Here is a 14,366-nt window from a genome sequence, read left to right on the forward strand (position 1 = left end):
TACATATTGTGTAACAAACTACATTACATGATGACAATGCTCCTAAAACAGACAGACGTTATATTGTCATGTCAGGGTTAAACACGAGCTTCAGTCTTGAACTCATTAATGCTGCCGTGATCATCATCATTAACATCAACACTGCTGTGAATCCAGCATAACAAAAACCCCAGACACACCGTTCATATACAGCAATTTATTTTAATCAATTTGAAAAATAAATTAAAGAAATAACTTTAAATGAAACATAACAAAACGACATTATAAACATCCTGATGCCCGTCAGCAAAGTTGGAATGTTCAAATGATAAATGATATGAACATAAATGTGTGCGTGTGTCCATATGCAGCCTACATGAAACGATTGTTCTTCCTGCTACAAAAAGGATAGAAAATGTTTCATGATACGCTTAAATCTTATACACATGCCCTATCTGTGAGGAGTTTAAAAATCCAGACTGTACAGGATAGCATACAGTATATCATCTGTGGTGTTTGAAGGGAGGGAACGATGAAAGAAACAGAAGTCTGTCCGTACAGCAGAGATGACAGATGCAGAAGATCACTCGTAAAGATCAAGGTCTGATCTAGAGCTGTAATACTGTCAAATATATCTACATTCATGAACAAGGTGATGAAGGTGATGATGAAGGCTAAGACGTCGTGTGTGTGTGTGTGTTTGTGTGTGTGCTCACCGACACACACTTTAATGAAATCCAGAATGTTCATCACCTCATGAGCTTAACTCCTGAAGATACAGACAGATGAGATGAAGGGTGCGTCATTCACAGCAGCACCACAGGCTGTCTTCATTTACAAACACACGGCTCAGAGGTGACACTGATAAAAGTGAGAGTATGATGGGCTAGTTTCTCTTCTTGAGGTTGTTGTTTGATGAAAGTCTCTGTCGCTGGGAGGGCATCAGGGCACCCAGTGTCATTTTACTCCTGGCAACTTCAAATAGTTTGGAAAAGATCTGAAAGGAGAGACAGGAGTTAGTATTCACACACTTACATACACAAGTTAATAAAAAATAAACTGTTGAGAGATGTGAAGAGAGAGAGAGAAAGCCACTAGAGGGCAGAGCAGACATCTCACCTTTCTGGGCGTCCTCTGTTTGAGCATGAAGTGAGAAGAGATTGAGATATTACAGAGAGACTGATAGATTCAGTTTGAATAACTAAAGAAATGAAGCTGATGCCATTACATCTTCAATTAAGAGTTTGTATTAATGCCACAGTGCACAAGTTCATCATCTAACATCATGTGCAATCCTCACACACTACTGCGGCTCTATTTGCATCTCACCAGGTCAAATCACATGCTTCTAGGGACATCAGGCATTGAAACAAAAAGGTTTTATATATTATATATATATATATAACATGAGTAATGTTAGTGGTTTTTATTAGTAATAATAACAGTTACAGTAACAACTCTATGCTTTTGAAACCTGGTGTAGAAACGCTTCACTATGAGATCAAATCTGACACGAAGGTCTGTACAGTTGAGCTCACCAATATATCGTTCACCCTAGAAAATGACTGACAGAAAAAAACTGAAGGATCCTGGAACCCAGGATGACACCGAACAGAAGATGAGAAATAAATAATAAGAAAGATGAAGAAGTAAAGTAGAGAGAGCGGAGATACACACCTGCTCCCACAGAGTTTCTGCCACTCGATCGATGAAGCTGCCCACCTCTCTGAACTCCCCCGAGTATTTGACGTAGGCCCAGGTGCACAGCGACGCCAGCGCCACACCCATGATCAGATTACACAACATCGCCACAGAGTTTATGCCCACGAAGCCCGTCACCAGAGAGATGATGTACATGGCAAACATCAGGGCGAAGAGCGTGGCGGGTGTGCGCGCGGCAAAGAAAATGTTCTTTCCGTCGTTGTGTTTGACAAAGCTGGAGTACAACTCGTCGATCTCCTGCTCCAGCTGCTCCTGATAGCGCCGGCAGAACTCTTCTCCACCCATCTTCTTCACTGCGCGGAACTGACGGACGCTGCTTTGCTTCAGTTCGCCGTGACTGCGCTCCAGGTCGGCCGGGGCGATGTAGGGCTTGTCTCCTCCGCATACCTGCACACAGAAAATAAACACACCGTCGCGGGATTTCAAGATTTCAGTTTGTGGCGCGTGAAGGTTTGATCTGATTTACCTGCTCCATGCTCTTGCTGTAAGAGTCTTTAGCTCCTGCTACAGCTGCCAGGTTATTGGCTTCAGCAGTCGCCTGAAAAACAAAGACAAACATCCTGACGCTAAACTTGCTTTTACTTGAGCTAATCTTTACATGAGGACATTCACCCTGAACCTGAGGGAGCTCTTCCGAGTATATCAGACAGACATCAGACACCCTTTACAGAAGATGACTCGGAGGTCATTATGAGAACGATTCTCTTTAGACACAACTTCATCAGATGAAAGTCTTCTTCGCAATATTGAATAAATCTGCATCATACTGTGGTCTGGTCATGTGATTATATCAACAGTGTCAGCAGAGTCATACCTGCAGCATTGATTTGGGATGTGGCAGCTCTTCTCCCTGATAGATCTTCATATAGGCCTAACACAGAGAAACACAAGATGATTCGCTCTGATCATGAAGTCATGGGTGTAAATTTAATCTAACAGTATGGGGGGGGGACAATAAACAAAATATTTCCCCAGAGCAATTTTTGAAGGGAACACAAATAATACAGCTCCAGTTGTAATCCTAAATCATCCAATGATATTAAAACTTTATTTCAAATGTAATAACTGTTAGATAGGTATAATCGGTTACCATGATTATTATTCTTGATTCATTAAATATTGTGTTAAAGAGAAAAGAATCACTTCTTCTGATTTAAAGTCAATCAAATAGCTTTCACAGTTCCCTCTCACAGGACTTGGGCTGCATCCAAAACTGCCAACTTTCATACTACATAGTAGGCAAAAAGCAGTAGGCGAGTAGTTTGTCCGAATTCTTACTATTTGAAAACAGTAGTTGAAAAGTACCCGGATGACACCCTACTTCCGGCAAGCTCCTGAAATGTTCATTCAATGGACCATTTACTGCGAGTTCTCCAACAAAAAAGGAGGAGAAGGATTTAGTTTTATTCCAAAAATTTCCAAAAGCGGTAAAACTGCTCTATTCAAAGGCAAATGCATTAAACTGCTGTCCCTTGCGGTTAAATTGCACTAGCTTAACGTCATTTCAGTTAACGACTAACTTGTTGTTACGATGACGTGTGTTACGTGATGTATCAACATGGCAGATGTGATACGTCCGAATTTATTCATACCATCCATATTCATAATATATAGTAGCTACTGTTTAAACGGTCGATGAGTAGATACTTCTTCTAATTCAGTACCTACTGTCACAGTATGAGATTTTGGACGCAGCTTTGGTGTCTCTGTGTGTGAGGTAAAGGGAGAAAGCAGGCAGTGGACCAAACCACTGTGAGGCAAAAGATGTTTTTTTCTGCATTTGTATTGTTTTACTACTTACACAATTCTTTTAATTTTATATATACATATTATATATATATATATAATACAGACTGGATTTTCACCTACGCATGAAGGTGCATCTTACTTTAAAATACTGAAGGAGATCTCGACACGTGACTTTAGATCCTCCGATCTCTTTCTCTACCAGATTCTTTGGAGACAACAGCAGTGGGACCAGATTCACCAGCTCCCTCTTAAATTCATCATCGATATCTAACAAGAGAAATCTGATGGTTTAGATGGGATATAAAACAACAGAATCTTCTCTATGGCTGCTGTTTGGATCTGAGGCTCACGAGATCTTCGTCCAGAAGAACAGAGACCCTCACCTGAGTCTGTAGCAGCAGATTTCCAATATCAATGAACAGAAATCTACAACACCTCAAATGTTTCTTTATTGAATATTTCAGTCATTGGTCCTTTTGACAAGCAGACAGTGCATCCCCCACAATGGCAGAACATGTCTACACGTGCCGTCTTACCTCGTAACCTGCCATCAAAGTGTGGGTTGGTGGCCACCTTGAGGCCGGGGTGCGGCAGCAGGAAACAGCTGATGTTGGAGAAACAGGAGTGAATGTGTTTTCTGACGTTCTGCAGCTCCTCGTGTTGATTGGGTTTCACCTGAGATTGATTCACGATTCAGAACATCAGCACACGTGACCGAGCAGGACTCATGACCAGAGGCTTACGCGTCACATGACCCACCTGCAGTCTCTTCTCCAGGAACTGGTTTCCTCCATTCAGACCGTAAGGATGTTCGTACGGGTAACTCCAGTCTCGTATGAGAAACATCAGCGACTGCACACACACAAAGATATCACATGATTGAGTAACACAAAGCAGACACATTATACACACACACACACGCATGTTAAACACACAATACCTGGAACGGTTTCAGGTAGATCTCCTCCATAGCAAGCCTGCCGTACTCTGTAAACAGCTTTAAAGATCACAGCAAGTGTCAACTCCAGCATAACAAACAATAGATTATAATGTTTTAGATTACAGTATTACAAATGTATTACACTTTGTCATGTTCATAGTTGATATAATGATAAACACCTGTGTAAATTTGACCAGAACTGACTTCACACAAAGTTTAAAGCGAGATATATTTGTGTGACTTTTAGGTCCCTGGATGTTGTTTATGAATCTGCGTCTCACCTGAAGATGCTGCAGATCGTCTTCTTGAATGTTCTGAGACAAATTATAAACCTGTGAATAAAAACACACAGAAGGTTCAGCAGAAATCCCTGATGATCAGCATGAGATGATACGCACCACCGGCGCAACGTCATAGAAAGTCTCTGAACAGGTTCACGCCCACTTTTTAGGGAAAACAAACTAGACTTCCCATTGACTTCCATATAAAATAGCGGAACAAGCAACGTTCGTACACACCTGGCAGGCGTAAATAACTTTGACGCTGGGAGAATGAAAGGGACATGTTTTTATATTGACCAAATTAAATGTGTTAATGTATCTTTCACGCTCTATGGCAGGCAGGGTGGACACATAATTACTCGACATGTTTAATCTGAGTGATTTCTTAAGTTATTTACGCCTGCCGGCTGTGTACGAACGTTGCTTTGTTCCGCTATTTTGTATGAAGTCTAAAAAGGGGCGGTGACGAAATTTACTGTCAAGTTCCCGGATGTGCCGGTAGTCCGTATGACGTGACGTGTGTGTGTTATACCTGTAGAGAGCTGGTCATGGTACTGAGAGCAAACAGTGTGGCGCAGTCTTTAATGGTGGACTGACTGTCAAAAGCTCCCTGTGTGTCCAGCAGCAGTACAGCCACCTGACAAACAAACACAAACGCTCAGATCTCACACATCAAGATATCTAGAAACATTCACAAGACTACAACAGTGTGGTTAATATATAAGGAATAATTGACAACAACCGTTGAATTATTGGACAATAATGCACACCCAAGGTGGTAATGCGGTGGAGTTACAACGCAGGTATGCATTCATTTCTAATAATTCAAATGACTGGAGTCAATTATATCTCTTATACCACGCTTACCACAGACATTGCCCTTGTGGTTATTTTAAGACATTTGACAGATTTCTCAACCAATCAAAATAAAAAGACCTGTGGTATAAACAATGGTAATCTACTGTGCCAATAAATATGATCCTATATATGAACAGGATTATGTAATATTGCAAGCAAAAGTCTCATAAAACATTGAGCAAGAGTCTCTTTTTATTCAATAAACAATAATATCTGAATCATAAAACACGCTGTCACAAATGTTCAGTGATGATGGTTGGGTTCATTCTTACCTTGCTGCCATCAGGTTTCCCCACCACAAACACTTTATTCCAGGCCTGAATCCCTGTGGTCTCGCGCTCACAGCCGCCTCGCCAGGTAAAGCCGGTCAGGGGTTCGTCATTCCCACCAAGCCACAAATCTGAGCTCTGCTGAGACCAAACAAACTGTAAGGTCGATGTAACAGATATCACATTTACTGTACTGACACCACATTAAAGTAAAAAAAAACACTGCAGTTCAGTGTGACATCAACAACAAACTCTCAATAACAAATCATTTTTGTCCGACCAACACAAAATAACAGTTTAAGACCAAAGCTGCTTAAACTTAATCCAAGACTTCACACAGCCATAAACCCCTAAAGTCTACCCGTTTATTACCCATTTATAATAAACATTTGACAAATATACAGACCATTGTTGTCTGCCTAAAAACAAACAAGCTCAGAGCCACTGACTCTCAAACCCTTAGTTTCAGATTAAAGAGATTCAAACCTCACATTGTCATCATCACACAGAGGAAAAACATTTGACTGAGAACCTGAGGAAGATCACGCGATGTTTGGTGAGGAAGGAACAAATAAATCAGCCTCATAATAACTTTAGGGTGTATCATGTACTGTACTGTAGTGTAGTTAAAAAAAAGAACGCCGTGTGCAGTCTTATTACTAACATGGTAAGGCCCTGTCCATACATACACAGGTATTTTCAAAACCGTACAATTTTCTATGCGCTTTGGCTGATCGTCCACATGCAAACCCAGTATCAGGTGACTGAAGCTAAACTTTTATAAAGTGTTGTTTTCTAGCCTGTGATCTGCTTCTGATTGGCCAACATGGCTTTACAGTTAGGGATATATCGCCATCTGTTGGTTTGGTATCTATTGAAAGCTCTTCATATCAGGTTTTTGTGTGTTCGTGTGGACGTGGAGAAGGAGGGAAAAACTCTGTTTATAAAATACCCGTGTACATGTGGACTAGGCCTTAGAAAATGAAGCCTAGTTAATCAAGGCGGATTGGTTGTTCTGTTCTGACCTGGTTGTACATGAATCTGAGCATAAAGTCCAGCAGGAAAGATTTTCCCTTGCGGAAGGCCCCAGCCACAGAAACCACCACCACATTGAGATCTCGCACGTGCTCCTGCAGGAGGATCCGCTCCAGAACATCTTCATCCAAAGAAAACTCATGATTGTCCTCATCCGCGATGACGATCTGAACCGGACCGACCTCCTCCTCCACCGCCTCCTCCAGCAGAAGTTTATCATCCAGCTCATCAGGAATCATCTCATGATGGACATCCTCCACTCCAGAGAAGCCTGCTGACACAAGCAAACACATCTCTGAAAATACTCCAATCACGTGACTTTAATCATCACCAAACTACAGATCAAAGTGGAGAAGTGTTCATCTTCAGTCAAAACACACTGAGGTCCAGGAACAACTACACAGACGGGTCAAAATACAGCCTGATTTTTCATTTTAAAGTGATTTTGTGATTCATGTTCAGATACATGCAAACACACATGACTATAAATCAGTTCAAACAAGTACAACAGAATAAAGCAGAACTTTTTGGACATCACAGATGGACTTTTAACTGTGAAATGTGTGAAGTGTAGAGGTGACATCACTCGATCAATATCATATTATAGACTTGTGTCGTGTAAAACATCTAGATTTACAATAAGCACAGGAAACCCAAACTGAAAAATACTCAAGTTCATGAACCGTTCAAAAAATTAAACATGAGCAGGAAACACTTGAGACACGATCAAGGGTTAAAGTATCTCAAAGACGTTGTGTCAGAAGATCAGCCAATGAATGTTGTTAAAACTGTGACCCACATCAGCCCATCTCCTGTTACCCACAAACAAACTCCTGAAGAGGCTTTAGTTTGGGTAAGATTACATCTATACACAAATCATTGGGGGGGGGGGATATATTGTAATACATACTCAAAAAAAACAGCCTGATGTTGACCTGAGTGACAGCAACCGTTAAACACTGTCAATTACGTTTGATTTCATAAAGCTAAGCAGTGGCAGTGGCACAACACAACATCAGTGATACACACACACACACACACACAACAGTCACCTTCAAAATAACCCATAGTTTCTGTTTCAGGTTAATGAACTGTTTCTAATGTAAGACCTCAAGTCAACGCTGGAAACAACAGAAATACACACATGAACATCAGTGCAGCTTTATAGAAAAACATTGCAGTATTTGATGATATCATTTATTATTAGTAGTAGTAGTAGACTAGTAGTAGTAGCAAACTCAAACTTCTGCTCTGCCCTAATATATAAAGTATTATTATCTGTAAACACATTTCATATAATGTATAAACTATACACTGAGAGTAAAAATGACAGTAAATGAGCAACATGAGGTTCTGAATGGCATCTTTAATCCAAAGCATTGTAATGAAAAACACCATCACCATTCATCATCACAACACCACAATCACAACATCACCATCACAACACCACCACCATTCATCATCACAACACCACCATCATCACAACAACACCACCATCATCATCACAACAACACCATCACCATCACAACAACACCATCACCATCACAACACCACCACCATCACAACACCACCACCATCACAACACCACTATACCACCATCATCAGCATCACAATACCACCATCACAACACCAACATCATCACCACAACACCAAGATCACCATCACAACACCATCATCCTCATCATCACCATCACAACACCATCATCATCACCATCACAACACAACACCACAATCACAACATCACCATCACAACACCACCACCATTCATCATCACAACACCACCATCATCACAACAACACCACCACCACCATCACAACACCACTATACCACCATCATCAGCATCACAATACCATCACCACAACACCAAGATCACCATCACAACACCATCATCACAACACCACCACCATTCATCATCACAACACAACACCACCATCATCACAACACCACCATCACAACACCACCACAATCACCATCACAACACCACCACCATCATCAGCATCACAATACCACCATCACAACACCAACATCATCACCACAACACCAAGATCACCATCACAACACCACCATCATCATCATCATCATCATCATCATCACAACACCACCATCATCATCATCATCATCATCATAACAACACCACCATCACAACATCACCATACCACCATCATCATCATCATCATCACAACACCACCATCATCATCACAACACCACCATCATCATCACAACACCATCACCACACCACCATCCAATCTCTGAGTGTCAATGACTGTGATAAATAAATCAATTCAACTGTAGTTTAGTTATATTCTCAGTACATTTTACTGTATGTCACTTTTCTCAACGCTCACATACAAATAAACAAATAAACTTCACAATGAAGAATAAACAGATAAATAAATAAGCAACATTTTATTGTGATGATCACCTGACAGGATTGTTTTAGCCTCATTTCATTCACACATCACAGAGATTTACTGCCGCACATAATTTAATAATGCAGAATATCGCGTGAACTCCTTAATTTAATTTAATGATATTTGTTTATATTATCATGCTATTATTCTTATTATTATTCATTTTACCGCAGCACAAGCGCTGGCCTGCACGCGCATCCCGCCAAACTGTTATCACGCGCCGCTGCCGTTAAACACACACAACACAATCACGGCTTGACACTACTCGTTTATCCCGGCCGATGTATCATTTATTACCTTCGGTGTATTTGCTCCCGGTGCAGTTCTGTCCCGTGTGGTTTCGGTGTTTTAACCTGCTCTTCTCCGCCATCTTGACCCCCGTTCAAAATAATCGCACGCGCGTGACGTCACGAGCGCCGCTACATTCGTTCGCTCGCGCACTCCTTTATCACGAACGCGCGCAGTGCACTTCCCTCAATAATGCGCGTTCTTGTGTTTGACACACAACACCATCAATAGTCTTTGAGTCTCGGTAAACGCAGACAGACGTGATTGTGAAACATTAACTGCAGTTTATTATGATTAAATATCACACAAACTGTAATTGTGTGTGTTCGTGCGGTATAACTAACTTATAGACTCAAATATGTTCAGTATGAGGAAACACCGCAGCTGATTCTCTGATAAAAGTCATTATTGACACCGTAAGAATGTATAGTTTCAATCTCTGTGATGTGTTTCTGTAAAGACAAGCTTCAGATGTTCAGTTTGATCAGACAAAAGATTTGAAAACATGACTGAACATCAGCAGCACAGTGAATAAAGTAGAGCAGGTCAGTGAGGAGGAGTGTGATGATGAAGAACTCGGCGTCCTGAACCAATGAGGTCATCAGTGACGGGAGATCTCTTCGGCTGATGCAGATAAAGGCTTACCAGTCAGGACACCACTATGATGTTTTGTGAAATCTCAACAGTCACATGATGTTGACCTCAGTCTTGTGTTTGGGGAACAGAGACAATAAAATAAACATTCATGAAATATTCTGAGGTTTGTTGAGAGAGAATCAGCTCAACCAGGACACTGCAGTGATAAACTTAAGTGTAGACATGAAAATACATCAGGGGTCCACACATGTGAACCGACAGCAGCACAACATTTACATTAGAGTCTCAGCTCATCTGAATCTTTAAAGGCAAAAATCTGTCAAATATTCATTCATACATCGTCTAAAAGAGAAGAGACAGACAGGAGAAATAAAGTCAGACGCCTGCTGTCTGGTTCTGATGATCTACATCTTTATTTCATGAAGTGACTGATGAAAGGTTAAGAATATTTTTGTGTTCATGATGAGTATTATTGGCTGTCTCTCTATGATGTCATTCATGTATTATCATTTACTCATCTCATGCTCAAATCAAACCGGTTTGGAGGATGAGTTTACTTCTGCACACAGATGAATGTAGATCTTCAGACTGAAACTATGACATCATTTCAATGTTTATTATTGTAATAAAAGATTCATAGTAAGACAGATGTTTGTAGAATTGTGACTGTTTCAATGACAGGACATGCTTACAGTGAACTGCACATGTGCTGATGTGTCAATTACATCAAATATACAGCAGAAATAAATGATGATTGATAACTCTAAGAAATAATATTCAGTTATTGTCCATTTCAATCTTCATGAGATTTCTTTCTTGTTTCAAGTCAGCTTTTAATCCATTTGTCCTCATCTGATCAAATGAAAATCAGACGTTTGTCTCACCCTGATCTCCACACATTGTTTCATTTTGAACCCAGAAAAACGTTTACCCTTTTGACAATTATTTAAAAATAAAACATTACCATATTTAAGATTCTGCTGTTCTCATCAGATCCAGATAGATTTGCAACATAAAGCAATTTAACTTTCTAAACAAAAGATTTTCATTGATTCAACTGAAGCTCACATCTTCTGGGGCAAGTTGTTCAAAAGTAATCCATTTGGATTTTGCATCAGATTAGATCAAAATTTGGGTTGTTCAAAACAAAAAATGGATTCTGAATTTGGATTGGATCACAAAATCCAATCAAGGTTTTGATCGGGATCAAATCGTCACTTTGTGGCGTTCAAAACATTTTAGTAAGATTGGGATTTGTTTGATCCCAGCAGAAGGGTGGATTTCCGGAACAAAAATGCAATAAAGCTTTTAAAAAAAATTACTTAAACTTATAAACTTATAGTTAGTCTACAATACAACATTTCTATTTTGTAATAATTATAAATTTATCATTTGTTTGTTGAAATTTTGTTCAGTTCAATCCTTATAATGATAACGTATTCAAAGTATAACATTGGGCAACCTTCCAGTCAATTAAGAAAGAAAAAAGTCCATATAAATCCCTCATACAGCAGACAATAGCAAAACAAAATATTAAAACATTTAATTTCACCAAAACTAATCCAAAACGTTTTCTGTCATTGGCACTGTACAGTATATTCATTAAAATCACAATCATCAGAAAACAAACAGTCAAAAGTTTTTACAACCTGCATTTCTACAAATGTAAACTACCAGACATTTAGCCTCTTTATGACTTAAAATTCATGTGTTTGTGTATAATCTACATTTGTTTTAAGGGCCAGAAAAACAGACTGAATGTTAAATTGAAATTAAAAGAAAGGGAAAGTTGTGTTGTTTTATTGTCTCTTCAAGTAAAAAACACTCGGTATGATCCCACACTGACCAAACTACCTGCTGTTTCTTACATAGCTAATAGTCAACATTGACATGTGATTCCATTTAATCCAGATTTGTTAATCTGAAAAAGTGTTTATCTGGATCAGGGTGATCCAATCCAGAAGTGAGATGGTTCACCTGATCCTGGATAGCAAAACATGGGATTTCCATATCTGGAACATTTTGAACAACTGATCCCAGAAGATTCTCATGACATGACAATCCGTTCAATGTTTTATGCTAAAAAATCTCATTTGTTATTTAAATAAACAATGAAAAGAATATAAAAGAGCAGCACATGTTTAAACATATAGAGTACTGTCTGATGATGTTGTCCAGTGTGATTCATGTTCATTCACTTCAGCACAATCTGAATCTGTCTCCATCATCACTGAACTGAGTGTGAACAAAAGTGTGTTTATCATTTAAAACAGACGACGTGTGAACACTCACATTATTATTAAAGTCAATCTGGGGCAAATCTTCATTATAACTGCCTGCATTTCAAATTAAAACCTATGACCAATTACAGGTCACCTCACTAGTTAAGTGCTTTCATTTACCCAAACCTGATGCCATACATATACATACTGTATGACACAGCATAAACGTTTAGTCTCTCGCTCTCCGTGTCCACCCAACACGTTTGACGTGTCAGATTGTTACCGAAGACATCCAGAGAAACGAATAAACGGATCAAAATCATTCATTTGCTCTTCTTGCTTTTTCAGTGGCATCGGTGGCACCGCCTTTTGTGACATCGTCATGTTTTATATCCAGAAGACGAGTCTCAGTTCCGGTTAGACGTGTACTGGAAAAAACAAAGACGACCAAAAACAGCAAAAAAAGAACAAAGTGATGATGTGAGACCCTCGGCCCGCAGACGCTTCACTCCGTCTCAGAGATGTGATGACGTGGAGAAACAGAGCTTCAGTGTGTATGGGTTTGAACCATCTGTAAAACAACAAATCCAGACTGATCTCAACACAGTCATGATGCTTTACTTCATATCTGAGAACTCTGTGATGGGCCACACAGCTCGTGACATGAGGCACACGTATGTTTATGTACAAGTGAAGTGAAGTGTTTGCTTACTGGGTATTCGTATCTGATAGTGATTGAGTACCGTCAGAACTTCCACAGCGTGAGTTTTACTGTCAAACTCCAGCAGACCAGAGATGGTTTTTGAACTTGCTGCAGATACAAACATGTAGTATCAGTATACTGTAGCCTCCAGTATGATATACATCAACACACAAACATCTGCAGATGATATAAACATGTGGCTTACGTTTGGCATCAAATACTTTATATTTGATGAATCCTGGGACGTCGTGCTCTGTGCATAACTGTGAAAACAATCAATGTGATAATGGAGGAGAGAAACCAGCAGAGGGAGCTGTTGAGACACAACTAAAACGCATTCGTCTTCATCACCGAATATAAATAATCTCCAGAGACCTGATTACAGATACATGTGATGTGAACACATCTGAACGTGCACTGAAGGTCACTGTACAGAATTCATCCATAAAAGACTAAACAGACCTGTTGTTAACCCTCACTAGGAGATAAACTACGGGTGTCAGAGCTGCTGAAGAGATGTTACGCACGCACCTGCTGAAGATCATCCTCGCTGACACACGGCGGGACATTATAGAAATGAAGGACACAGGACGGAGGCTGAATGATGTTTTTAGAGGCCTGACCAGCGCTGGTGAAGCGGTTATTACGGGTCATGGCAAAGTCCTTGTAGCTGCTGGATCCGTCCTCCAACTCAAAGACCTGACTGGGTATCACAGCGTGCTGCTTTGACACGCTGACCAGAGAAAGAGAGATAACAACAATAAAGTGAAAGCACAAGAAGAAAATGACACAGAGAACACAAGCAGGTGATATTTTAGCAAATAATTATCATCACTGTAGCCTAGGAAAACCCAGACAACTTCTGGCAAATTCAGCAAGTCTGGGAAAAAGCCCATTCAAGCCCATTTCTAATCCGTCAAAATCACGGCACCAAATCAGAACCGACAGCACAGCGACGGTGAAGCAGATTTTGTATATTGCAAAGATGGATGCCGCCATGGAACTTCACTCGTTCCAATCAGCTATCACGTCTGTTTTAAGCAATTTAAACTTTATTAAAACCCGAGCAAAGAACAACACTCGAAGCCTTCACATCTAATACGTCACCTCCTTCATCGCTCTGATTGGTTTTAGGTCTATCCAATTGCGCCCAGAGGCATTTGAGCGACATCCGTTGATGACGCCCCTTTGGAAATGATTTGTCTATGAAGCTTTGCCAGACCATAACTCAGTTACTACTGCGAATGGTCTGGTTTTAACCAGGCTACTCATTCTGGGTTATTTCACAAAAAATCTAAACACAACAACAACA

General features: G+C 40.1%; 2 protein-coding genes across 4 annotated transcripts in view; both read right to left on the reverse strand.

The window, feature by feature from the left end:
- Nucleotides 1-181: 181 nt before the first annotated feature.
- Nucleotides 182-9,679, reverse strand: LOC135740790 (atlastin-2). Of its 3 annotated transcripts, none has more exons than XM_065259318.1 (14): nucleotides 9,542-9,679; nucleotides 6,824-7,107; nucleotides 5,802-5,936; nucleotides 5,204-5,308; nucleotides 4,672-4,722; nucleotides 4,391-4,447; nucleotides 4,210-4,302; nucleotides 3,987-4,125; nucleotides 3,590-3,717; nucleotides 2,516-2,572; nucleotides 2,168-2,239; nucleotides 1,657-2,088; nucleotides 1,099-1,113; nucleotides 182-976 (listed from the first exon to the last, which is right to left on the reverse strand). In XM_065259318.1, the coding sequence occupies exons 1-14, from the start codon at nucleotides 9,612-9,614 to the stop codon at nucleotides 866-868; spliced, it is 1,752 nt and encodes a 583-aa protein (XP_065115390.1). In that variant the 5' UTR covers nucleotides 9,615-9,679; the 3' UTR covers nucleotides 182-865. The 3 variants fall into 3 exon arrangements, with proteins under 3 accessions (XP_065115390.1, XP_065115391.1, XP_065115392.1); XM_065259319.1 differs by having other exon boundaries at nucleotides 6,824-7,104; nucleotides 9,542-9,677; XM_065259320.1 differs by lacking the exon at nucleotides 1,099-1,113.
- Nucleotides 9,680-10,724: 1,045 nt separating this feature from the next.
- LOC135740789 (heterogeneous nuclear ribonucleoprotein L-like) overlaps nucleotides 10,725-14,366 on the reverse strand; it is a 38,631-nt gene continuing 34,989 nt past the window's right edge. Inside the window, exons 10-13 of the mRNA XM_073811788.1 lie at nucleotides 13,586-13,787; nucleotides 13,260-13,317; nucleotides 13,064-13,162; nucleotides 10,725-12,922 (exon numbers count right to left, since the gene is read on the reverse strand). Of these exons, the coding sequence (XP_073667889.1) occupies nucleotides 12,867-12,922; nucleotides 13,064-13,162; nucleotides 13,260-13,317; nucleotides 13,586-13,787 (415 nt within the window). The 3' untranslated portion in view covers nucleotides 10,725-12,866. The remainder of the gene's footprint in view (nucleotides 12,923-13,063; nucleotides 13,163-13,259; nucleotides 13,318-13,585; nucleotides 13,788-14,366) is intronic.

Source organism: Paramisgurnus dabryanus, chromosome 14, assembly GCF_030506205.2.
Source record: "Paramisgurnus dabryanus chromosome 14, PD_genome_1.1, whole genome shotgun sequence".
NCBI classification, from domain to species: Eukaryota; Metazoa; Chordata; class Actinopteri; order Cypriniformes; family Cobitidae; genus Paramisgurnus; species Paramisgurnus dabryanus.